This window comes from Thermobia domestica, chromosome 5 (genome assembly GCF_964235325.1).
Source record: "Thermobia domestica chromosome 5, izTheDome1.hap1.1, whole genome shotgun sequence".
Lineage (NCBI taxonomy): Eukaryota > Metazoa > Arthropoda > Insecta > Zygentoma > Lepismatidae > Thermobia > Thermobia domestica.
The window spans coordinates 37,063,352-37,091,129 of NC_137458.1; the positions used below are offsets into that span (position 1 = coordinate 37,063,352).

Here is a 27,778-nt window from a genome sequence, read left to right on the forward strand (position 1 = left end):
TTTAAAAGCACGGAGAAGAAACAATTTTTTTAAAAAAAAAGTTAAAACTTGAAAAAAGAAATAAAGGTAAGGAAATAGGAAATCGTTAAAAGACATACATATGCAAGTCTGAAATAATAAAAAGATATATTCTCCAAGAAAAAAGTTCTGAAAATATTTATTATATTTTTTTTCGAATGACTGTATAAACCATACAAAAATATAAATCCATATCTATATTAATATTGCAATTTTCCCTTTTCAGTCTCGCTCATAGGAATTAAACAAAGAATAGTACCACCCAAAACGTACTACTTAGTGGCAACACCCATAACATGCGTTTGGATTAATTTGAACACAAAGATGTTCCTTATATCAATGTCTATCCTCTTTTGAACAACTTCTGAGAATCCTGCTTTATCAAAATAGTCATCGATATTTCTATTCAGGTGACAGCCACCCCATAAAGAAGGCCAAATACCTGCTACAGTCAATAGACTCTGAATATTTTTTAGACGGGAGTCCTTTCTGGCGTGGACGTGCTCCAGGAAGAAACATTTTCCACCCTGAAACAGTGAAGAAGGTACATTTTAGTAATCCAGTAAAGGCTGTAAATTTGGTCACATATTTGCGGATCCTGCAATTGAGCGGCTCGGGGAAACAACATGCTATGTCACATTTTCTAAATTTTGAGTAAATTGGGTTCAACATTCCCATGCAATCCAATGTAATAACGCATACCAAACAAACTTTTGCTGCTATCTGCAGATACATTCCAAAATCAAACTATCTACATACTGTTCTATGGTTCAATCTCAACCAATACCACCTAATATAACTCAATTTCACCGGAAGCGGCGCTTACCATTATGTTCGCCCGAACCGCTTAATTATACATAATACAAATACAGTGTTACAAAAATTTGTCACAGTATTTTGGGAGTAAAATCCTCACGTCAAAATAAGAAAAAGGTTCATATGAACCTGTGGCCAAAAGTGCATAGTTCCGTTGTTATAGGGTGCCGAAAATGTGAAAAAATGAACTTTAAAGGTCCATAGTTCCAATACTATAGGACCGATCGTAGTCGGGTCAAGACATCACTGAGGAACTAGTATGTGAACTACCTAAATATCCATCTTTCAGAACCTCCGGTACTTGCAGTCATTTTTAGAGACGCTGTGTGGGAGTACTTAATCACTTTCCACCTATCTCTCTAAAAATTGGTGTGTAATTACTGGAGCATTTTTAAGCATGGATATTTGGATAGTTCACATGCCAGTTCCTCAGTGGTGTCTTGACCCGACTACGATAGGTCCCATAGTAGTGCAGCTATGAACTTTTAAAGTTTACTTGTTTTACCTTTTCGCCACCCCATAACTCCGAAACTATCCACTTTTGAACACAGGTCCATATGAACTTTTTTTCTTATTTTGATGTAAGGAAACTGTTTCTAAAATATTGTGATACATTTTTGTAACAAGCTGTATAAGTAAAGCACCTGTTTACTATGAAACTCGATCAAATAATAATTTATCCAAATGCAGCTATTGTTAAGCTGACAAACTAAACTGAGTCGACTATTAAGTTTTTTTTTTTTTTTTGTACCAGCCATGTATGATAGTGCTTAGTGTTCCAAGTTAGCAATCAAATGGTGCTGGGTTCAAGGTTTTCCAAAGTCCCGCCAACAAGTAGCGAGCAGACATTATTTATTGACCATTCCTATTTCGAGAAACTAGCATAAGCCTAATAGGTTCAGCTGAGGAAATGGAGAAGGTACCTAAATTGTCAAAGTTGACAAGGACAGAGTGAACGCTGCAATCCCCTAAAAATAATGCTGTCGTGTGACCACAAACTTTTTTTCCCCTTTTTTGAGAGAGAATTACGGTAAATCAGACTTCAATGGCATTTGACACACGGCTACCTTACCACATAAGGAACTATTATCTATTCCATCACTTTCTCCTCCAACAAATACTAAGGATCCTCTCGACAGCATTCTCCAACTATGGCTACATCTTCAACCTTATCAGCAAGCAATTTAGTCGTAGCAAAAACATACCGTCAATATCCATGAACCCTCTATTCAAACTATCAGTGGTAGATATCAACCATTTCCGGTCTCGATGTTAATCGCCTTAGAACAGAAACCACTCTACTAAAGCCAGAAGAGGTTGAAATATTGATACGAGTCAGTATTGATTTCCTTACAACAAAAATGGTAAGAGATATCAAGAAGCGCTTTTATGCTATATATTTACCGTCTCAAGAACAGACTGGAACTCCTCTTTTAACCTTCTATTCAAACCGGAAATGGTGGAATTTAACCGTTTCCAGTTATAACGTTGATCGCCAAAGAACAAAAACGGGAATAGATAGCAACAAACTGTTTTAGCAATCGATGCAGCGTCTTAAGAAAACATACTGTCGCCGTCCGCAACATTCTACCACAACCGGAAATGGTTGGAAATTACCAGTACTCTCGGTTTAAATACTTATTTCTGTAAATCAAAAGCAGTGAGATATCGAAAAGCTGTTTTTTTGATACAGATTCAAAGTTTCAAAAATAAGTTTTTGCCTCGTCATTTATGTATCCGTTCAAAGCGGAAGTAGAGAAAATCTATAACTTTTCGGTTACAATGCTGATCACATAATAAACGAAATAGAAATAGATAGCGATAAGTAGTTTCTTTGATATGGAATCAGTCCGTAAGAATATGTTTCACTCTGATTTTATTTCCCTATTCCAGAAGTGATAGGCATCAATTAGCACTTGGTCTCAATATTAATCTCCATACAACAAAACAAGTAAGATGTAGCATGCAATGTCTTTTTGATATGAATTCAGCGTCCGAGAACAGGTTCTATATTTGATCCCATTCCTCTATCGCAACCAGCAGCTATAGATTTACTACAAATTGAGTATTGCATTTGCATAGTTTGGAAGTCTATCGTCGTTTCACACTGTGAAACGAAATTCATTTATTATTATTTCATAGTTTTCATAATTCTATTATTTTTGTTAACTTATACTTTTATTTTTGAAACTCTTTTCGACCTATTTCTTCCCCTATTTGAAGAAGCAGTTGGCGAAAGAGCTTATAGCATACTCTTTCTTTAGTGTATGCGTGTGCTTACTATTTCCGGGTTATATATATCCCCTCTCTTAATTCACTTTAATTAATGGAACAGCATCTGGATGCTGTTGAAGAAGTTATATTTTTGAGTATGCACTTCAGTTTCCTCAGCAGGCAGTCTTAATAATCTCCACGTCCTCAAACATACTGCCTTTGAGGTGGAATCTTAACTTGCGTACAGAAAGTAGTTCGCAGGAGATAAATCTGGCGAGTACAGTGGACAGTCGAATATAGTGATAGTCAGTATTGTTTGGCCAAAAACTGCCTGAGGATGTTACAGCTGTCGGGGTAAATATTCCAACTACCTCAGCTGATTTAATTATGCCCTGACAAGAGTCATTCGCTGGAGAACTGACTTTATGGCCTGCCACTGTGAATCTGGCCTTCTGGAACAAATTCATAGTAAATGAGGCCCTTGCCATGAAAAAATGCAAAAAGTACTCGTAACTTCTGCATGCTAACTTTGGTTGTCTCGATTTTCCCGACTGACCATTCCGACTACCATCATTTGGTACGAGGATCTATTTGAAACTCCATATTTCATCCCCAGTTGAAAATGGTTTTGAGGAAATCTGGCTGTCATGAAGTCGTCTTTGGATATTGACATTTACTGCCTCTTCCATTCAACTTTGTGGTACAAAACGGGGAGACAGCTTCCCTTTCTTAAATCGCCTCATGTTCTCATTGATGTTAAATATACTACTGCTTTTCTGGAGGCTTAGACAATTATCAGCAAGAAGGTTCTACAGTTTTGTAATCCATTCGTGTGCTTGGACGTCCTGTCATCTCGTTGCCCTCCAAAGACTCTCTGCACTCAGAAAAACGTTTGTATCCTTTAAATATGCTTGTTCTAGACAATGCTTTATGTCCGTAAGTATTCTATAGCAAGCTATGGATTTCCGTCGCTGATTTTCCAAATTTCACACAAAACTTCATTGCAGCCGTCTGTTCCATGATGGAAACACGACCGAGCTACTGAGCAACGTGCAGCTCAACTACTGGCAGAAGCCTGTTGAAACTTGCTCCAGTCACTCGTGCGCTCGCGGCGCTGCTATCGTTCCTGTAATGACCACTATCTTGCGTAGCAATTTAATTGGGAACTTTATTACCGCACTGTGTAAAAAATGAAATAATTAAATCGCTTTCTCAGACATCCACTCAGAAGAGAATCTTCCGACTGTGACTTATATATGATATTCGGTTTTCACCTTCAATCTTCACAATATACGAGTCTTATTTTTAATTAGAAGCTGTTTTCAAATAAAACGAAAATATGCAAAGAAAAATATTAATTACATATGTGCTTGTTCATACTACTCAGTTACATCTCAACGTAATTTCCATAGCTGTTGAGACCCTTGTCGTAGCGATTGATGAGCTCTTCTAGACCCTCATCAAAAAAATCTGCCGCCAGGTCACATAATCAATTCTTCACGTTCTCTCTAGCTTAATCGGCCTTCTTGAATCGCTTCCCAGGGAGAAATACCTTGAGGTAGAAGAATAGGTAAAACTCGCTAGGGGCGAGATCCGGACTGTACGGAGGTTGGGCCATCCGTTCTCAGGCAAATGAGTCAATGAGCAACTGTGTGGCAGCGGCAGCTTGTAGCCCTCTGTGAGCATTTTGGTTACCCACCGACCACTTTGCAAACACACATCATTCTCACCATACATCTCACATAACTGGCAATAGATATCTGCCATTTTACATTTTTCGCGAACTAAACTTAATCACTGATTGTATCTCACACTCGGCGGGATTTTCAATCACCTGCCACTTCCCTTGTCCACCATAATCACAAAAAGCGTTTCATAACGTACAAACGGCACCTGTTTACGTGCAAGGTATGTTGGTAGCCAACGCACATGCGCAACACGCCAAGCATATAGTGTTGTCAACGTGAGCGCCTAGTTAAAAAATAAGCCTCGCAGAAACAGTATTATTTCTGTACGACAATGTAAGTGGAAAGATTAAAGAAATATCTCATCTACAGAAAAATTTAGAGCAATATGAAAGAATGAAGAACATAACTTACCGGCGCCAATACTCTTTTAACTTCTCGAAGTACTCGATCTACGTCAGAGACTGTACACAGTACAGAAGAAACTACCACTGCATCCATGCTATTAGATGGAATGTTCTTTATATTCTCCGCAGATTGGAAGTAAATTTTCTTTACTAACACAGGCGTATTCTTGTAAAAGTCTTTTAATCTCTGTCCCTCAAAATTTCTATTGCAATTAATGATATAAACATGGCTATTCCTTGGATAAAATCTCAAGTTTGAGTCTAGAATGTAAAATAATTTATAAGTTTTAACACATAGAAATAATTTATCTAACTACTTCCCAAATATAATTTTAAAATAACTATATTACTAAATTAATAAAAATTATGCTTGGAACATCTTCTTAAAATGAAACAATTTGCCCACCTCTTTCATGTGCCCTGAATGGTTTGCTTAGTACGAGGTCCGACAATAAAGTAATGAGAATATTTTTTAGCTTATGCTGGCGACCCTGCAGTCTGAAACTGCCGCCAGCATGTGACCTTGGGCCTGCTCCACTAGCACAGCATGTGGCACTCACGAAATATAATTCATTGTGAAGTTCGAGGTTGAAGAGTGTGGTCGTATGTTGGACCCCCGTCACAACAATGGAAGCACGTAATACTGAGCAGCGCTACGCAATCTCATTCTGTGTGAAACTTGGTGAGACTGCCGCGGTAACGTACCGGAAGCTTCAGCAGGCCTTTGGAAATGAAGTGGTATCAATCGCACAGGTATATCGTTGGCACAAAATGTTTGCGGAAGGCAGAACAAAAATCGAAGATGAACACCGCAGTGGGAGACCCACAACAACACGAAAGGAAGAGAACTTGTGCGAGCGGGTAGACGATTAACCCTGAAAATGGTTGCGAATGAACTAAACATGAATCGGGAAACAGCGCGTCTGATATTAACTGAAAATTTGGGAATGCGAAAAATGTGTGCCAAACTAGTTCCAAAAATCTCACACAGTAGCAAAAAGATAACCGGAGAACTGTGGAGGCTGATTTGTTAGACAAAGTGGGATCTAACCCGGATTTACTGAACAGAATTATCACTGGTGATGGAAGTTAGTGTTTTCAATATGACTCCGAAACGAAACGTCAAAATGCGCAATGGTGTTCGAAAGATTCACCACGACCAAAGAAAGCCCGCATGTCGAAGTCCAAAGTGAAATGCATGCTTGTGTGCTTTTTTTTTTACTCCAGGGGAATTGTCCATAAAGAGTGGATACCTTCAGGGCAGACAGTAAATCAACATTTCTACATAGAAAGACTTCGAAAACGCGTCCGTCGTGCTCGTCCAGAGATTGCTGACACCTGGATCCTGCATCATGATAATCACCAGCCCACACTGCGTTGTCTGTTCGGCAGTATTTGGCATCAAAATCCGTTACAGTGCTACCACACCCTCCTTATTCACCGGACATCACCCCGTGTGATTCTTTTCTGTTTCCAGGGTGAAAGCAGTTCTTAAAGGATACCATTTTGAAGCAGAAACAGACATTCAAACAGCTGTAACAGGGCTTTGGCAGGTATCCCAAAAGATGACTTCCAGAGATGCTACCAACAATGGTAACGCCGATGGAATAAGTGTGTGCAGGCACAAGGGGAGTACTTTGAAGGTGGTCATATTGGAGTTGGTTAAAAATGTACGTAAACTTGTTTTTCCCAACAATTCTCATTACTTTATTGTCAGCCCTCGTGTAATTTCAACAGACTCTTCTTTGTTATTTTCAGCCAAACTTCAAAATGATAAACACCGGTGTCAAAAGTTGAGTTACTTTGGAGTTTAACGTCCCGTTCAGCAGCGAGGCTATATGAGACGTGGACCTACTGATTAACGTGGTATCCGAACCACATGAGCTCTCGCCGGAAATTGAATCCGGGTCTCCCACGCCAAAGGCGTGTACACTAACCGCTAAGCCACGAAGGAACTCCCAGTGTCAAGAATTCACATGTTATATTCGGATTAGTTCTCATTTTAACAAAAAACTAAAAATCCAATCACAATTTGAATGTGCTGATCACCTCTCCAATTGCTCGCAAAGGAACTCAAAATAAATGTTAGGCGTAGTACAAAACATTTTTTACAATTTGAAACAATATATAAAATATTACACATTTAAAATCAGCCATCTTGTGATTGCATACGAATAAATATTACCAAGTCTAAACCGTTGTCAAATTTAGAAGGTTAACACTGGCATTTCTATCTTATCAAAACACGAAGGCACATCTAAATACAATACTAAGGAAGTCAAAATCATTCAAATAAACTGCATCACAAATTGAAGGAAACATTTTTGAGTCTTATTACATTAGGACTAAACTTCAACGTTAAATTTGGATGAGGGTAATCTCAACTAGAATTGAAACTGTGACATTAATTTAGAGTTCCCACTTATTTGGCGTGCACGAATTCCCTGACTTTTCCCGGTCATGATTTATAAATTTGTATGTCTGTATATAATGTAAAACAGCAACTACATTTTCCCCCTCCAGGGAGTTCTTCATCTACTACGCATGTATGTGTAGGTTAAGAAGTTTTCTAAAAAACTACAAGCTGTAAAGTTACATTCCACGTAGTCCGAAATGAGAGCACCGACCTCGAGAGTGAGAGGCTGTTCTGGGAAGCAGACTGGGTGGCGTAGTGGTTAACGCATCGACACAGTGCGCCGGAGTTTCCGGGTTCGAGTCCTGGTCCTGTCAATCACTTTTTCACTCTTTCTATGTTATAGAATTCGCACTTATAGAGAATCTGGCGTGTAAAAAACGGTTGTTTCCTCCTTTCATTAGTATATAAAACAAACTAATTTATTTTATAGCATATTCCCTACCAAATAGCCCGGTATGAAAAAAAAATGTTCTAAGTAGAAATCTGAATTTAGAATTCCCTGACTTTTAAGTGTTTTTTTTTTTTTTTTTTTTTTTAGGTTTTCGTGAAATTCCCTGACTTTTCCTGGGCGTTTTACGAGTAAGCTGAACTCTGACTTTTCCCGGTTTCCCAGAGTTTCCAGGTCGAGGAAATCCCATTAATAGCTTCATTCAAATATTTGCTTCTCAGTTATGGTTAGTCTAATAGACATCTCAACTTCCTGTCTAGGATCTGAGGCACCATAAAGAAGATGGCCCAATGTGTTCAGAATCTACCAATACTAAAGACTTGGCAACATAGCTTGTTAATCATAAGACGGGTGATTTGAAATTGTCAATTGTTTTGTCATCAAATGAAATTTCTAGCTTTACATTTCAAGGTAAAGGTCAAGGAGACGGATGATTAAAGTGGTGGAATGAGAATGTGGGAGGAAACGGGAGATCTCCGAAAAACTCATGGACATAATGTTGTCTCCCACAAACTCGCGTATAAAACTTTTTATTTATTTATTTTAGTTTTTATTTATTTGCAAGAACCTGAAGAGGTGACAAGCAAGTTAAAGAAGCAATGGAGTATCTTGTGTCATACTTGTATAACCGAAAACAATATGTTTCATACAAAGGATTTGTTACTAAAATGTTTAACACTCTATCAGGAGTACCTCAAAGATCTAATCTAGGTCCCCTGTAGTTTCTTCTTGTTATTAATGGTATTCCTCTATGTATTAAAACTTCTCAAGTTCTTCTTTTTGCCGACGATCTCAAATTATACTCCAAAGTAAGTTCAATTGATGACTGCGTGAAACTTCAACAGGATCTAGAGAGAGAGTTCAAATGTGGTGTGATAAGAATAAATTAGCCCTGAATGTTTCCAAATGTAAATCTGTATCTTTCACGAGGAAAGAAAATACAATTAACTTTACGTGTACAGTAAGTGGCACTTCCTTGTCTACCCCAAAAAATATCAAAGATCTAGAAGTTATATTTGATAGCAAATAAACCTTTGCTCAACACATTGACGCGATAACGAGTAGTGCATATAGAAAACTAGGTTTAATTTATAGGATAGGACAGGATTTCTACAAAGAAACAACATTTTTAAGGTTATATTTTTCGTATGTGAGGTCAAAATTAGAATACTGATGTACTGTTTGAACACCAAATGTCACTAAATACATTGATGCAATAGAAAATATACAATTTAAATTCTTAAAAATGCTTGCATACAAGAAAACCAGTTTCTACCCAAAGTATGTCCCCTATGAAGACTTAGTAACGAATTTTAATTTTCAAACATTAGGAAAAAGGAGATGGGTTTTTGATTTCTTATTCTTACATAAATTATTAAACGGTAAAATTGATTGTTCAGAATTAGTTTCAGAAATATTATTACGTGTCCCAACAGGTAAGACTAGAAAAGCAAACACTAGAACATTCTATTGTAGAAAAGCAAGAACTAACATATTACGTAAGTCTCCTCTGTGGAGAATGTGTGCTTCATATAATGAAATGATTAGAGTTCATGTAGTAGATGTGTTTAGTATGTCAGAGAAAAAGTTCAAAAGAATTGTTAGGCAATAACTTATGTATAATTAGATGACGTATATTTGTGTATGTATATAATTTATGTATAATAGTGTATGTTAAATAATTATGTATACGACACTATAACTGAGCATTAAGCCTGTTGTGTTGTTCTTATGAAATAAATAAATAAATAAATAAATAAACTGGTGCCTTGATTTTTACTGTTTTGTTAAAAGATAATTATTCTCAGTATAACGTGAAATGACAATGGCGTTATATCATGTTGAAACTGGACTGAGAATGACATCAGAGCAAGCTGTTGAAAATATATAGCAAACGCATTCAAGCCAAATGAAAGAGGTAAGTAAATCGTTACATTAATAATATTTCACTGTCCTAAAATAACACTTACACTTAATGCATTTCTAAAATTTTATTTGCAACTTTATCGTCTTTTCTCTCTATTCTCTAATGATATTCATTTCAAAGAACTTGAAGTAAGAGGAGACATATCAAGATAAAATAATCCATAGGTATAAAGGCATCTGTACTTACAACCAGAAATAAATCAAACACTATGTATATTCTATATATATTAATGAAAGAAGGAAACAATCGATTTAAACTTATTTCTACACACCTGATTCTCTGTTGCTGTGAATTCAATAACACACAAAATGTGAAAGAGTAGACCGGGACTGGAATCCGGTATCTCCGGCATACCATCCCGATGTTTTAACCACTACGCCACCCAGTCCGCTTCCCAGAACAGCCACACACTCTCTTACTTCTGAAGTCGGTGCACTCCACTCAGATCACATGACTTGTACCACAGCCTAGCTGGTGTGCTTGGTCACTAAGCTATGGTACAAGCCATGTAGTCTGAGTGCAAAGCACCGGCTTCAGAAGTAGGAATGTGTGTGGCTGTCCTGGGAAGTGGACTGGGTGGTGTAGTGGTTAGCACATCAGCATGGTGTGCCGGAGATCGCGGGTTCGAGGCTCGCTCCAGTCATTTACTTTTTTACTCTTTATGTGTTACTATGTTATATTCTGTTCAAGTCGTGCAAAGTATGTAACACTCACCACTAACAGTCATTTCTCGCAAACTGAAAAGCTTCGGTAAACTATGATACTAAGCTAACTTCGTTTTTCAATACAATTTTTCAGTTTTACGCCCTACAATGATGTCCTGTAGGTTTGAGGAGACGAATCATTAATGAAAGTGAATGATTATATAAGGAATTGATGGAATGAAAATGTAGAAGAACTAAAAAATCACTATGTTGTCCACCGAAAACTCATTGACCTGGGATTGAACTAAGGATTCTCATACAAGAGAGTAAGCGCTCTACCACTGACTCATCGTCTTGATGTAGCACTTATCCGTTTTAACACCTTTCATCAAATGTAGCCTCTTTCGAAGTTTCTTTTTCTTTCTTTCTTTTTCTTTTCACCGTACTTCTATAAGGGCCTTCACAGTCGAGTTCCTTCTGAGACAATGCGTCAACCTTTTTCTTTCTTTATACATACAATACAAGAAGTATAAAGGTAACCAAGAAAGTTCTGTCGCTTTTTCACCCGTACCTGGGCGATCAAAAATAGTCCCCATCAGCATCGACGACTTTTGCCAACGTTCTGGAAGGCCATGGATTGCATCACGGTTGAACTTGGTGGGCCGTGAAGCGAAGAAAGTATCAAGTGCATTTTGCACCTCTATTAGGGATTTGAACTGGCGTCATCTACGGTGATTGTCCAAGGAATGGAATAGGTGACTACCGGACGGTGCAATGTCCCGGGAGTATGACGGATCCAATAGTGTTTATCATCCAAGGCGCAGAATGGTGTCTCGGGTCATCCTAGCTACATGGGGCTTAGCGTTGTCCTGTAACAGGAGGACTCCTTTGCTATTCAGAAGTGCTGACTTTAGAGTTTTGAGTTTTTCTTGAACACGGCTCAACTGCTGACAGTACACAGTTGCATTGATGTTCTGACCAGCTAGTAGCAGTTCCCAATGCACGATGCTGCGAGAAGTCCACCAAACACACAGGAGGTTCTTCTTCTGATGCAGTGCTCGTTTCGGCTGTTTTGGAACCAATTCATGGGATCCTAACCAATAATGATGGTGCCGTGGAGCTTCGTACAGGGCCCACTTCTCATCACATGTCAACACCCTATCCAGAAATGGCTCCTTCCTCAGACATGACAGCAAAGAAACACAGGTGTCTGCTCGCGTTACCTTCTGGCCCTGAGTCAAATCATGTGGGGCTCATCGACTCAACTTATAGTACTTCTCAAGTTGATGGATGTGCTGCCGAATGGTTTCTCCACTCACACTGAATTGTAGTCCTAGTTCCTCACATGTCTGGCCACCGTTCGCCTCAATTGCTGCCTGAAGATCTTCATTTTGTACATGAGTTGGTCTTCCGGCAGTTGATACGTCTTCGAGTGTTTCGTCACCACCCTTTACCTTGTTAAACCGCCGCTGCACTGTCCGCGTAGTCACGACACCCTCACCAAAGGCCTGGCATATCTTCCGCTCCGCTGCAGCAGTGTGTGACCCCAGTTTGAACTCATACAGCATACATGCCCTTATGACGCTCTGTGGAGGTCCCATGTTCACTCTGTCCTTACGCAAGTTCACCTTGTAACTGAACTGTCACAACGAGGTAGTATGTTGGATATACCCACACCAACAACTGACCTTCGCCTTATCTTTCTTCGCATTCAACGTACGATGTGAGGGCCAACTGAACACAGTCCTCCACAAAAGGCGACAGAACTTCCTTGGTTACCTTTATAGCTTTCAAGCCTTGAACCACTAGTCGTCGAAATGTATTTATAAAAAAAAAAAAAAAAAAAAAAAAAAAAAAAAAAAAAAAAAAACTTGTATCTGCCATTTTGAGTATTTTAAAACAAATAATACGAGTAGCTACAAGACAATGTCGACGTAAAGTTCGAGAGAAACGAGAAAATGCGGGCAGAAAGTGAAACTATAGGGAAATCTGTACGTAGAACAGCAAGCGCGATACTTAACGCAAAGATGAGCGAAAATGCATAATTTAAAATCTGGGAGATTAAGGAAAGAGTAAGATAAATAAAAATAGATAAACTGGTTAGTTTTGTGTGATATGACAATTATCTTTAGATTGTTTTTTACAATGATTTCTGAAATCGAGACAAAACGACCTAAGAAATGATCTCAAAATCCAGTGCTAAATCTACGAATACATTTATTTGGTCTACTCCTTATAGGTACCATTTACGTTTACTAGCATATTTCTTGAACAAAACACAACGTACTAAACTTTAACGTGATCTTTACAACAATAGTTTATATAACGAAGCACGAAACCTAAAATTATAGTAACGACATACAATAAAATTTAAACTAATAAATAGTCCTCTGAATCCGGAATTGATCATGGGTCTCCAGTCCACATGTTGGTGTGCTAACCACAACGCTACCCAATCCCCCGTCTAGCCAGCCACGCATTGTCAATGTTGAGGCCAGTGCTCTGCATTGAATTTGTACCTATAGAGAATAGGATGTGAGGAAAAATTGGTTGTTTCCACCTATTTGCCATATTGTATCCTATTGAATCATTATAAGTGTGTATTAAAGTCGACAAAAGTTTGTCCAAGTATAACAGAAGCTTTGATACAACCAGTAAGGTTTAAATGGCTGAGCATAGACCTCAAGAGTAATAATGTGTGGCTGGTAAAGATGCAGACTGAGTAGTGTAGTGGTTAGAGCACTGCGTTCGGTTCCTAGTCTAGTCGCAATTTGTTTCCTCTTTGACTTTCATTGGATTCACACCTATACAGAATGTGATGTGAGAAGAATACAGGTTCCCACATATAACAGTGATATCGAATCTCATATTTATACATTTCTTTTTGTAAGGGGTCTGTGTCAAATATAAAAGTAGGAGGGAAGAAAATAGTACAAGTGAATAGTTTTCGATATCTAGGTAGTATTCTTAGTAATGACATGAAGTGCGAACGTGAAATAAAAGCAAGGATAGGAATGGCGAAAGAAGCCTTTAGGAGGAAGAAAAGTCTGTTTTGTGGGACCTTGAATAAAGAGTTGAGAAAAAGACTCATAAAATGCTTCGTGTGGAGTGTTGTACTGTATTGGGCGGAAACATGGACATTACGTAAAAGTGACGAAAATCGACTGGAAGCCTTCGATATGTGGGTGTGGAGAAGAATGGAAAGAATTAGTCGAGTCGAGCGGAAAACGAATGAAAGTGTGTTAGAAATGGTGGGGGAGAAAAGAACACTTCTAGATATTGTTAAGAAGAGGAAGAGAAACTGGTTGGGACATTGCCTAAGAAGAAATTGTGTCATGAGAGACGTCCTAGAGGGTATAGTGGCGGGAAAGAGAGGGAGGGGGCGAAGGAGACTACAATTAATGGATGATATAAACACAGAAAGATCATACGCGAAGACGAAGAGGTTTGCGGGGGACCGTGGAGAATGGAAGCTTCTCAGCTGCGGCAAGTGACCTGCCAATAACGGCAGAATACCTATGATGATGATGATATTGTAATCCCTCGTTTCTACATATTTGGTGTTCTTGTGTTTGATGTGGGAGATCCATATTTTATTCCCAGTCAGAGCTCACGTAATTAGAATTCTGCATGACACTTTGGTGCATGGAGTCCTTGGTTTGATCCCAGATCGCGCCAAATGAAAAAAATGAAATCTTTAAGTTTTACGTCCCACGGTTATGCCGGTTAGGCTAAAGGAGACGGTGATAATAAGAGATGAGTGAAATGAAGAAAGTGGGAGGAAACGGGATAACCCCGAGAAAACCCACGAGCACGGTGTTTGTCCACCACAAAGTCCACCCGGCGCGAGCTGGGATCGAACCAGGGACCCCAAGCATCGGAGGTGAACGCTCTACCACTGAGCCATCGCGCCCCCTCGCGCCAAGTGAGTTTTGTGGTGGACAAACACCGTGTGCATGGGTTTTCTCGGGGTTCTCCCGTTTTCTCCCACTTTCTTCATTCCTCCATTTCATTCATTTCTCATCATCATTGTCTCCTTTTGCCTAGCCGGCATAAATGTGGGACGTAAAACAAAGATTTTCATTTTATTTTTTCTCCATAAAAAATACGCATCTCGCGCAGTAAAAGGAACTTAAACGATAGTTTGATTTACTTCATTAATTTGTATTTACATTCCATGTGAGCAGCGAGGCTATAGTTTAAAGTGAGATCTGAACCACTGTAATCCGTTTGATGCTCTCCCACCAGAAATCGAACCTAAGACCCCGTTCAAAAGAAGCATACGCTCTATCCACTAGATCTGTGAGGAGGGCTAATATAAGTATGAAGCTTACACTTTGCAACATGTAAAACATGTTTACACAAAATTCTATTTATGATTTGAAATGAAAGGTCCATAATATTACTTACAATTATTACGTCCAACGTCAAGAAGACGTATATGTCCTTCATTTCGTAACTTCCAGTCTGAAGATACGATATCGTATAATGGTTCAAAAAGATTTCTTTTTATGTCTATAGTGATGTCACTATATAATTTTTCATGTCTTCTGACTATAAACGTATAAATTCTGAAAAATAAAGAAGTATCATATTATGTCATAAAAATTACTCATCTAACTTAGGTAATAGAACATGAACATATAATGTGCTTTACCGGGACCGAAATAATGTCATTTGAAAGATATTTATTTATTGAACAAATTCCCAGATACAACATAACTTTGCCATTTTACACAGCGACATGCTAACAAAAGAAAGAAAAAAACAAGTCAACAATAACAACAACATAGAAAAAAGAGTGTAAAAGTAAAAGTATTCCGTCAAAACTCATTTAATTGCTCTTTCAAACACTGGGTAGCTCGAAAAAATGTCCATATTAGTTGTTACTTGATTATAACAGTTTGGTATTCTATAAAAAAGAGACCTCTGTATAATAGCCAACCTAGGACGGGCAAGATGGAATAGGTGGGTATTCCAGGTGATGTGGGAAGGGACACGTAGAGCAATTGTGACATGGAGACACGATATTTCTCTGTATAATTTACAATCGTCAGCAAAAAGCAGAAGGCCACTAGGTTGAGCTGATAAGTGCGTGTAGAGATCATCCATATACAGGACAAACAGCAGAGGCCCAAGTACACTCCCCTGAGGCACCCCTGAGATCACGGGTTGGGGGTTAGAAGTCGCCCCTGAAAGAACAACTCTCTGTTTACGGTCCTTCAAGTAGCTTGTGATTGTGTAGCTAGAATATACATGACAATAAATGAATAATAATAGTATAAATATTATTAAGCCAGTATTCTACCTACTAAGTGATATAATTACAAGAACTTAAAAACCTTATGCCAAGAGCTTACATATCTAGTAACGCAATGTTAAATGCATAGAAATTATAACATTGTCTAAGGTATTAACGTTTAATCTCTAGAAAGAATTCACGTACATAGTTTGTCCGAAACAGTAACACAAGAAAATATTATAAATAAAAAGACGAATATCGATAAGCATTCACTGTGTAACCACAAAATATAAACCAAGTCAATGAACACTTCACATTCACATTTCCCCAAGTACAGTTGCTCCTAGGAGAATACCTTTGGGCATTACTTAAAACACTTAAAATATTTTACTTCATTCACTCAAACTGCCTTTTATTGACAAGCAACACTGATATGCCATTGGAAATGATGGGTTCAGAAAAGCCCGCAATTTCCAGATCTACACCTTGTCATTAATGGTGCGAGAGTTATTTGAAAATCACAGTTGAAGCTCTAAAATCAAAAGACGTTACTATGCTAACACAGGAATCTCAAAAAGAAATACTCATTCTGCAGCTAAAAAGCCAAATGTCGGTAAAATGATGCCCCTGATGTTATGCAAATATTTCGATGGGAAATTTCCTTTGACAAAAAAACAAAGACATTTGCTTAAACTAAAATCTACGCCTAGAGTTCATAAGGAATTTTGATTTCACAAAGCAGCTTGTAATTGTGATGTTCGGTTATGTCAGTCAAACTTACTTCTGAATCATGAAACTATCTTATATCAATTATATACTAGTCCTCTTCTATAAGAAATGAAACCATAATAATGGCTAGTAAGTTTACGCACAGTCGTAAAAAATAGGCCTTCAATTAATTTTTATTTTATATATAGAACTTAGGAACCAAAGGGTTTGACCCTAGAAAAGACTGTGATTAATATATGTATGGAAGAAGAGAGGATAGCAAGAGGTCTTCACACCATATTTCATAAGCTTATAGCAGGTTAAGGTCTTCTCCAAGCCAAGTTTCACCCAGATCAGTTGAATTCGTACGATATATGTGGTTCTTGTCAAGATTTTCAGAGAAGAATCACACGAAGGACGAAAACCATAACGCAAGGTACTTAAATCGTTATCCTGAAGATCACATACATACAAAACTATTAACAAAGCATATGGAGACATCTGATTGATAATGCTTGACGCTCTTCTGCAACAGCGAGGTTATATAGGACGTAATCACACTAATTCCAGTGTAATTCAAGAATGTCTTTTAATGAGAAGTGGTTAACGAGCGTGCTTTCTACACGCATGATCCCAGGTTCGAATCTCCGTGGAGGTGTTTGACTTCGATAAAAAATTTGAGAACTGGTTTGGCACATCCCACTTTAAGCAGTATGGTCCATGTCATATAGTCTTAGTGCTGAACAGGAGCGCTAAAGTTCGATCAATCAATCCCTTTGAAGAGATGATTTTATTTGATTTCAGTTTAGCGTCCCTTTTACCAGCGAGGCTATATGAGTCATTGACCTACTAATTAACGTGGAATCAGAACCACATGGGCTCCCGCCGGGAATCGAACCCGGGTCTTTCATCTTTCAAGATATGAATTATGAGATTATGTGAGAGGTCTCGACACGGAGATTGCTGATCATTAATTAACAGTAATGTTAAAAATCATAGAGAAGGTAGAAACAAAGAGCAGAAAACATAGTCAATTTCAGAAATCCAAGAGAAAGAATGTGCGGACATATTATACATATTACACCGTATAATATGAGGTAAAGGTTTCTTGTAAGTTTGGAATGGCTAGAGGGTGTGACACCATATCTTAGAAAAGAGTAATGGAGGTGGATCCACATCTATTATTGTGTAGTACCATCATGGCGGTCATCATGAATAAAGTTCGTCATCTTGGATTTAGATCCAGAATTTTTAATACGAAGGGGTTCATATAACATATCATTTTGGGATAGGTTTTCACTACAAACACTATGTGACGTTATTTTCAACTTAACGTCACTTGGGGCAGCATTTAATATAGTTTTATTAAGCTGATTTTTTTCATGAGTCACTTTGGTCTGATATGGAACCGTTTTAGAGGGAGAAGCTAAAAAAAAACTCGAAGTCGAAAATTGAGGACTAATATATATATATATATATATATATATATATATATATATATATATATATATATCACAAAAAATGTTTGAGAAACACTAGTATTTCATTATGAATCTTCAAATTTGTGTGTAACATATGACTAACAGTTACAGTAGCTACAATAATTACAAAAGAAATTTTGTAAAATCTATTCAACTCTCTTAACAAATACGATGTCTAAAGATCCATCAGTTTTATCTTGGATATCTTCCTTATTCTTTCTCCAATCGCTACATCAAAATGTTACCTTATTTAATGCTAGCACGAAGCATTGTAAAATATAGCGAAGTATAGCTAAAAGTTCATCTATACGCATCCTATAATACTACTGACAACAACAGTTTCAACAAAGCTCCTTCGTCTTCATCAGTTTACAGATAAAAACAGTAACTTCATCAGTTACTTCACTGTTTTATTTGAACTACAAATTAGCGTTTATTATTATTATTATTATTATTATTATTATTATTATTATTATTATTATTATTATTATTATTATTATTAAACATTGAAACGCAATCTTTTACCTTAGAAGAAAAGCTTATTACTCCCCTTTTATTCATCGCTATCAATACGCACAAACTACATGTTGGATGTTTCGTAGTGGTTTATGTAATAACTTGGTAAGTGAATACCTTTTATACTAAAGTAATTTTAATCACATGGTCATTTTAATTTGATTCAAGGAATCGTGAATTCACCGATTTCACCTGTTTATAAAATGAGAAAGATTCCAAGGATTTATACACTTCATCTCCATATAGTTTTCCACTATCTATGAGTTGGAGACAACTTCATAATGTGACGAGTTCAGTAGCATAAATTTTTGTTTTCAATCTACACTGACGTGGTTCGCTGAAACACGTTTATCGCCGTGTATAATATTATTTTTAATCTATAGTAAAACACATCCCTCCAGACAAGATTCATGAATTACCCGTTATCTCCAATAAATTCCTATTTTTCACTTAAATAAACTCTATACTACACGTATATTGATAAGTCAGTTTAAACAAACAATACCCTTATGGAATTCACAATGCCCCGCGCAGTTACTAATGTTCTAAAATTGTGCGCCAACAGGGAAAGTAACAATAGCAGTGAAAGATTTGCTTTTTCTTTACCTGGATATTATAGACTTTCCATATTTCTTCATGAACAAAAGGACTAGAAATGACATAAATAAAGGAACTAAGTAGCTCTGCAAAATCACGTCTATCTCGCTCATTCTGAAAGAAGAAATAAAAGAAAAATACAATAATAAGTCCTGAATGTCGAAATTAGAAAATCGGAAGAAAAGCATGTTTATTATTTTATTATTAAATTAGAGATAAAAAAAAGTGTATTTTGTACTACACTAGATAATATGTAAGTGGGTTCCTTCCTTTAAAAAATAAATAAATAAAAAATACGAAAGTCCTCACTTCCACAAATTGTTAAACGTCCCCTCTTGAAAAAATACGTCATGAGGTGGAGATAGCGTTGAAGAATCTAAAGGTGGATTACAGAGACAGAAGAATAATACACGAACTTTACAGGAACCAGGCAGCTGTTATAGGAAGGGATCAGAAGGAAGCAAGAATAAGTAAAGGAGTAAAGCAAGGATGTGGACTTTCATCTCTCCTGTTCAACGTCTATATAGAAGAGGCTATGAAAGAACTCTCTGATTAACGAGAAAGGAGTAACAGCAAATGGCCCGGTTTTCAGCATAATAAGATTTGCTGATGACATAGCACTGACAGCGGTAAACAAAATGGACCTACAGGAAACACTTTTAAACTTGAACGACCAACTGAAAAAAAAAAAAGAAAAAAGGATAATTAAGAAGAAAACCAAAGTGATAAAGTGCACAAGAGCAGGACAGGAAGGGGCAAACCTATGGCTAGATGGAGAGAAAATAGAAGACGTTAAGACGTTCCCCTATTTAGGAACTCTAATATCCTCGGACGGAAAAAGTGACAAAGATGTAAGTTTAAGCATTCAATAGAAAAGAGGACTACTAACATCAAGAAATGAGACGTTCGAAAACGATTTATTAAGACTCTGTTATGGAGCGTGGTGTTTTACGGATCAGAGACGTGGACATTGAGAAAAGCTGAAATATCCAAGCTAGAAGCATCTGAAATATAGTGTTAGCGCAGAGTGCTGCGCATATCATGGACCGAAAGGAAAAGGAATGAAGACCTACTAAAGGAAGCTAATGAAGGGCGACAAGTCATGAAGATAATAGGAAAAAGAAGAAACAGCGTGCTTGACTATCTTATTCGGCACTCCGATTGGATCACCGTGTTGATAGAGGGAAAGGCAGAAGGAAAACCAGGAAGAGGAAGACCAAGGATAGAATATCTAGATGCAGTTGGGAAGAAGAGACCTTATCAAAGTATAAAACAGATCTCCCAGCAGAGAGAAAAGTTTTAAAATTTGCATGTTGCCCACTAACCTATAGTTGAGGAAAGGAGAAGAAGAAGGTGGAGTTGTATTTCTTCAAGTTATAGCAGCGCAATTGAAGAATTGAAAAAGACGTCACTGTACATTAAAACTGTATAGAGAAGTTTTTGCTTCCCGGATACAAAGGAAAGGTCATTTTATGTATCAAAAAAGTATGGAGAAGTATTTGCTCCCAACGTACAAGGCAAGGTCATTTTATCTCTAAGTTATTCACTACGTATACTATACCTACAATTTGCAAATATTATATTACTAATTTATCCAGTGAATTAAAGTAAGTAAGAAAACCAAAAATTCCCATATACTTTAGGCTCTAAACGGTTCGTTTTCGATATGTATTCACAGATTGATTCTTTCTTGTTAGAATGACTCGGATAAAAACCTGTGTAATGGGTACGATATTACTTTCAGAATAGACCAGAATTTTAAAGTTGCATCACGAGACAAAACACAATCAACAAGTAAACAAAACGCAAGCTTTACTCCTCGCAAATGTATCGAAACAGATCTAAAATAAATCAATATAAATTGATAAATAGATATGAACGGCACTACTTACTATCTATTTATAGGTACTATAGAAGAGAAGTGACTTTTCAATTCAAAAGATTAGATGAGACTGACTCAAAGAAAAATACCGAGGGTTTATGGCTGAAGAAACAACCATACAACAGGAGAAAGCGAAAATTCTACAGGTGATAAACGTTCAAACTCATTCCAGATGCAAAGAACACCGGTTAAAATTATAGTATGTCATGAAAGCATTTCTAACCAGCTATGTACCACAGATCCAAAGACCCAGAAACAATTTTAAACCCTGACCAAACACCGAGTTTCACAGGAATTTAATGAAATTTTCAATATAGGTTTTAAAATTTAGTTTGCATAATTATAAACTTTTAATATTGAAATTCATATCTTCCACCGAAAAGGAGGCCAGCCAATTTCACAGAGGACTCCACAGAAAAAGATAATTTCTTGAGCAAATGTCAATTTGTACTAGGCTTTTAAGTCTCAAAAACTCTCGGAAACATACATCACACTTGAACAAAATCCTCTGGTCATTAATTCCGAAGAAGTTAATGAATTCACTATCATAGATAAAAACGATTACAAAGATAAACTACTATCCTAAATCAACAATACATTCTTTTCCAAAGTTAAAAATTCGCCCAACGAGGTCATTAGGAAAGTAAACACCACCCTCGAAGAATTTTAGATTATAAGACCAGACCACAGCTAAATTCCTTAAAGCAGACGCCCTCATCATCACCGTTCATTTTTGGACTTCCAAAAATTTGCAAAGCAAACATTCCTTTACGAATGATAATCTTAGGCAGAAATTCTCCTACCTACAAATTGGCTAGGTGGCTAACATCTTTAATTTCTGACAACCTCACCAGTTTCAAACATTTCATCAAAACTAGTAAGAAAGTCATCCCACACATCAGATTACTGATTAATGCACCTCATCAAAGTGGATATTTGAAGAAAGAAAAAAAGAAAAGGAAAAAAGAACGAAAGAAAGAACGAAAGAAAAGAAAAGAAACTTTCTAAAGATTTTCAGGTATTCCACAAAAGACATAGAACACAACAAAATACTGTCTGATTTAGAGCAGAAAAATGGCTCTGACATACATATGCCAGAAACATGGAAAAGTTCAGCATGAAAATATCACCAAAAGCAAAGAAACTACAGAAAAACTGACAAAAAAAACGGGTTTCCTTATCCCTCCGACCAGGCATTTCTTTGGAAATTATTTCTCGGTAAATTCAGATACTATTTTTGACTTCCTTATCAACATACAAAAAGTATTTCAAAGCTAAATTCACTTCTCCAGGGATCTACAATATTTTGTGTGAGTGCAATGAATCCTATATTGGTATGACAAAGAGAAACATTTCAACCACGGTTAAAAGAACATATAAGGAACGCTACGGAAGAAGTCCCCACTTCCAGCTTCTCGAAACATGTGCAAGATACAGGACATAACATTGAACGCACCATGATTTTATATCCATGTTCCAATAGTACAGAAACTATTTTGGAATCCTATTTTATCAGGACTAAAGAATTTAAACTTAATTTAAATAGCAGCAACATGGATCGCAGATGGAACAATACAATCAACATCAACAAAGAAAACACAAAATTAATGTATATCATTCAGACAATTTAAAGCCACGCTCAGGAGTATTATCATTCTTCTTACAGTTTTCAGTAATTCCTGAATATTCTTTCTTTCTATTTTCAAACTTTTCAACTCTCTCCTGGAGTCTTGGTCACGGAGGATAAAAACTAAAATAAGTAGTAAAATGGAACGGACTTACCAAGGAAGAGCGACGCTGGAACATACTTTCTCAAATTTAATGATCGACATCAAATCGTGGTGACAGAAGCTGCAACGTAGTTTTTTTTTTTTTTTTTTTTAAAGTGGAAGATAAGTGATCGTTCGCACAGCATTGGTATAACAACAAAAATACTAACACGAACTGACAACTTTCCACTAAAGAACAAAAGAGCGCGCAAATCGACTCAGCCATATTACAACTTGTATCACCCACCATTTGACGTGTGATCGCTGAATTTGACAAAGTATGTTCCAGTAGGCCTACCGCTCACTGGCAACATTTTGTCGGGCAACTATCTTGTTGCTCTGGCTAAATGCATTGAGTCTTATGGGAGTCCGCTCACTGAGGCGACAGCGACAGAAAAGTTGCCGAGGTGTCGCCAAGCAGGGCGACAGCAGGGCAACAGCTCGGCGACGGAACAGTTGCGCAACATCTAAAAATGCATTGAGTCTTATGGGAGTCCGCTCACTGAGGCGACGGCGACAGAAAAGTTGCCGAGGTACCTCCAAATAGAAAGGTAAAAAATAAATGTTTTCTACAAGTTTTTTCACGTAACAGTTCGTTCCATGTGTAGCGCGTGAAAAAAAGTGTTCGCAATGGAAACTAATACATTCTTTGATTAGTGACTACCATGTCTTTAGTGATAAAGACTATGACAAATTAATTGAGGATATAGAGAAACGCTCAGCGTTAAAGAAGAAATATATATAAAGAAGAAATTATGAAAGGAAGTGTGTTTCACTGTTATAAGAAACTAGAATGACCCTTCCAGTTAAGAAAAAAACAACACAAATAGGCACATTTTTCGATAATCACATATCGCTGTCATACTACACACTACTACCTTCATTAGTTTCCCACAATTAGAAAAAAATACAGATAAAATTATCATTTTCAAGTTTCTTTCCATTTCAAATATAAAAAAGAAAAAAAACTGTACTGTATAAAAATGGCCGATTTTAAAACGTGAAGAATACGCGGGAAGAACGAAGAAAGCCAATTTTTATTTTATGGCTATAGCCCTACGTAGAACATTGATAGTACAGTTACTGTACAGTGTTGTCGGATTGCCGCTTTTGTTAGTTTCGTTCTGTTAGTTATTTCTAGTCGTTTTATATTTTCGTTATTCTTGTTATCTTTTGATTCGAATAATCGTCCCCGTTCGTATTAGCTTACACAATGCTGTTATTTTTGTCACTCATTGACGTTCAGGGACGTCATTTAGTGGGGGCAGGAGGTGCATTTGCTCCCCAAGAGTTTGAGGAATACATATACTTTAATCAATTGTCTACTAATATACTAGTACAAAACGTGAAAGTCTTATGTCGGTGGTGCTCTTGCCCCCCTCAAGTGAAGTCCCCCTCAAATAACGCCCCTGTTGACGCTACCTTCGAAAGTTTATTTAAATTTATTTATTTAACCATTGGAATGGGCGGTATATTTTTTTTAATGTCCGAAACCAGCGATTATGTGAACTGTTCCGGTTGCCGATTATGTAAATTGTGATATCAAATGCTCGGCAACTTTTCTGTTGCCGTCGCCAGTGAGCGAGGGTATGGCAACAAAACTGTTTTGTCTCCTTGAAGTTGCTGACTGCAGGCGACAGCGACGAGATAGTTGCGCAACTGTTTTGTCGCCAGTGAGCGGTAGGCCGTACCGCTCTTTCCTTGGTAAGTCCGTTCCATGTTATTCCCTGATGCTTATATTTTTGCATAAAACATAAAAGAAAAGGATTTCAGGCTTCAAAATTCATACGTAAGTTCTCTAGAACCATTTAAAGCAGGGTTGTTAGTATTAGAAACGATGCTTCTATATTATATTGAACCATGCATATTTGAAGATTTAATTTAGGATTATACAATCAATATAACACTGTTGGCATGGTCCAATATAATTTCTAACCGATTCGATTATTGAGAAACTGATTCCTAGGTACATTTAATAAACCGCTCCAAAGAATCAGTTCTTTAGGAATCGATTAATTGAATGAATTACCTCAAGATTTGGTGTAATGCTAAACGTCACAAAATGACAGTTTGCAAAATACACCATGGCATTAATTTCAGGTCCAGCCCCAAAGCGTCGTTTTAAGTTTAGTTCGGGAGTGGATCTTCACTGTCGTAAGTAGATTTATTTGTTCGTTTTTTGAAGTATAGTGTCCTCTGTTCAGCATAAAGAATTACAATTTAAAGTGGAACCCGAACCACTGTAATACACTAAAACGTCTCCCGTCGGAATCGACCAGGATCCCGTGTACCAAAGGTGCGTGAGCTGTCACTAGATCAACGGACACGAATCTGATGTAAGTGAAATTTTACATTTTTCAACAGTATATTAGTGTAATATTGATAAGAGCATATACTAGGTGGAAGATAACTCCACCGAAAACTTCGGAAGATGATTCCTTATATGAATTAAAGGATTAATTTCTGATAACCCTGCCGCACCAAACCAATGTTAAGGTAAGTGAATGAAACCAAAGCTAACCTCACGTAACCCACAAATCCCCAGCGTATCACAGGTGTCACATTGATTTCCTGTTCACCTTATAAAGTTAGTTTCAAACTTTTTACACAAACACTCATTGTACTTTACAAGTCACACATAAACCTTTGTAGCAAGCTTTGTTTCGTTCCTTTTCTTCAGATTTTAGCATTCACCTTTTCCGGTCAGTACGTGCATGTGGCTTAGAGAGCTCTAGAGCAGCTTTCAGCTTCCGGATATATTTTATTTATTCTTATGATAAGTAAGTATTTAAATTCCTAATTATTTATTTATCCTGTATCTAGAAGCATCAATAATTACTCTGGTAAAGTAGTAATTACTGGTAAAGTAGTAATGTACTAAATTAAGGTTATTACGTTTGTTTCTCGCTGTGTCACAAGTGTCACATTGGGTTTCCAATTCATTCGAAAACTTTTTTTTGGGGGGAGGGGGACATTTCTGTTATCTAAGGCACTCACTTAGTGAACCATGAAAATTTTGTTCAAAAATTCTTACTTGAACTATGTTTGGGTTTTTGTGGGTTAAACCAACTTTACTTAATCTAATCTAACCGAAACTATTCATAAATCATTATTGTCCTATTGAAAAGCTGAGAGGAAGGTGTTACGATATAAATGCTAAATGGAAGAAGAAAAATCTAATAAACACGTTCGAAAAATACCTCAACCTCCGATAATTCGAAAAATCACGTTATCACGTTTCAAAACTATAGGATTTATTGCAAGCGATTCAGCGAATTACACAGGAACTTGTATGTGCTCTATTTAAATATCCATCTGAGCTCCCTCTTGGCTAAGCGGTTAGGGTACGTGCCATTGGACCCCGGTGAGTTGCGATCCAGGCGGGAGCTCATGTCGTTCAATTCCCACATAAAGCTATAGGTTTACATCTCACATAGTCTCACTACTGAGAAGGACGCTAAACTAAAATCAAATAAAAAATCCATGTTTTATCATACTCCGGTCCCGGAGAACGAACTGTATAAAGGAAGTTGAGGTATGGAAATACTCTACTAATGAAGCATTCGTTTCGCCGGTACCGGATGATGGTAATCAGTGGCGTATTTAGGGGGGTGGCTTCCGGGCTTAAGCCCCCCCGAAATCTTACTTAGTATAGTAAAGTAAATGAAATATCTTGCAGAATTCTCACATTTCCAGGCAAAGCCCCCCCCGAAAGTAAGCAAAGCCCCTCCCGAAACAAAATCGTAAATACGCCACTGATGGTAATAGATGGATATTGAGATAGAGTGTAGGTATACAAATCCCTGAGTAATTCCTTGAACCACTTGCGATAGATTCTATAGTTTTCAAGCCAGGGCGTTTTGAAACGTGATTTTTCTAATTTTCAGTGGTTTATAACTCTGAAAAGAGGCGTTATTCGACTCATGTCGAAAAGAACTTTTTTCTTGTACTTCATGTAAAGAACCATCTTCCGAATTTCTTCGGTAGTTACCTTCCACCCTGTATATATACTTCAAATTCAGCTGTGGAAAATGATTTCCTGCCCTCAAATGGCGACCCTGTAACAACTTTTGCTCTGCTTTGCTATGATTTAACGTAAAAACACGGTTAATTCCTATTCTTAAAAGAAAAAGAAAGAAAAACTTTCGTTTGTTGACAATTATGTAATTAACGTTTTTAATCTTGTACTAAAATGGTAACTCTTCCTACAAATTATGATAAGCACTGACTACGAGTAGATTTTCCGAAAAAAAAATAGACATGTAATAATTATTTATTGGTGATCCTATTCTGAATCTGCTCCCATTCGATCCTCTATTGGTAACCTACTCTTAATTTATGGTTGAGACGCATAGATATTCACCATATTATTGTGTAGTTACCGAAACAAAAATTAAAATACTGGAAATATATTAATCTACGCGTTTGAGTGCAAGGCTAATCAGCAAAATAAAGTTGACATTAGATGATCTGATCTTAATGATTTGAAAATCGATATTTTTATATCATACGCTCAGCTAGATTTACCTGTTGCTATAATATACGGTGATACTTCTCACCAGCAATGACAAACTACACTAGCCCTGTCAATTACCATTTCACTTTCCATTTCCATTTCCTTGTGTTTACACAATTTACACAATTCTTGCAGTGTTGCCAATGGTCGAACTCGTTGAGTCGCTGTCGCCGTCGCTACAAACAGTCAAAAACAAAATGTCGCGTAACAGTAGCGTGTCTACTACAAATAACACAGAGAAAACAAATGAAATGAAATGAAATTTTAAGTTTTACGTCCCACAGTTATGCCGGTTAGGCTAAAGGAAACGGTGATTATGAGAAATGAATGAAATGGTGGAATGAAGAAAGTGAGAGGAAACGGGAGAACCCCGAGAAAACCCATGAGCACGATGTTTGTCCACCACAAACTCCATACGGCGCGAGCTGGGATCGAATCAGGGACCCCAAACACCGGAGGTAAACACTCTACCACTGAGCCACCGCGCCCTCT

At 37.2% G+C, this 27,778-nt stretch overlaps 1 protein-coding gene and 1 non-coding gene across 3 annotated transcripts; both read right to left on the reverse strand.

Annotated features, from left to right (window-relative positions):
- Positions 1-127: 127 nt before the first annotated feature.
- LOC145685866 (thiol S-methyltransferase TMT1A-like) lies at positions 128-27,455 on the reverse strand. 2 transcript variants are annotated; one of them, XM_081758525.1, is made up of 5 exons: positions 27,298-27,455; positions 19,129-19,233; positions 14,986-15,146; positions 5,148-5,401; positions 128-545 (listed from the first exon to the last, which is right to left on the reverse strand). In XM_081758525.1, the coding sequence occupies exons 2-5, from the start codon at positions 19,230-19,232 to the stop codon at positions 291-293; spliced, it is 774 nt and encodes a 257-aa protein (XP_081614651.1). In that variant the 5' UTR covers position 19,233; positions 27,298-27,455; the 3' UTR covers positions 128-290. The 2 variants fall into 2 exon arrangements, with proteins under 2 accessions (XP_081614651.1, XP_081614652.1); XM_081758526.1 differs by having other exon boundaries at positions 27,365-27,416.
- Positions 14,417-14,488, reverse strand: TRNAR-CCG (transfer RNA arginine (anticodon CCG)). The gene has a single exon. It is a non-coding gene; the product is annotated as a tRNA-Arg (tRNA).
- Positions 27,456-27,778: the final 323 nt, after the last annotated feature.

Excerpts from the sequence above, each read along its gene's own strand:
- LOC145685866 (XM_081758525.1), bottom strand. The coding sequence starts at position 19,232 with ATGAGCGAGATAGACGTGATTTTGCAGAGCTACTTAGTTCCTTTATTT. Across the intron at positions 15,147-19,128 it reads GGAAAGTCTATAATATCCAG|AATTTATACGTTTATAGTCA; the intron begins GTAAAGAAAAAG and ends TTTATTTTTCAG. Across the intron at positions 546-5,147 it reads TTAAAAGAGTATTGGCGCCG|GGTGGAAAATGTTTCTTCCT; the intron begins GTAAGTTATGTT and ends TCACTGTTTCAG.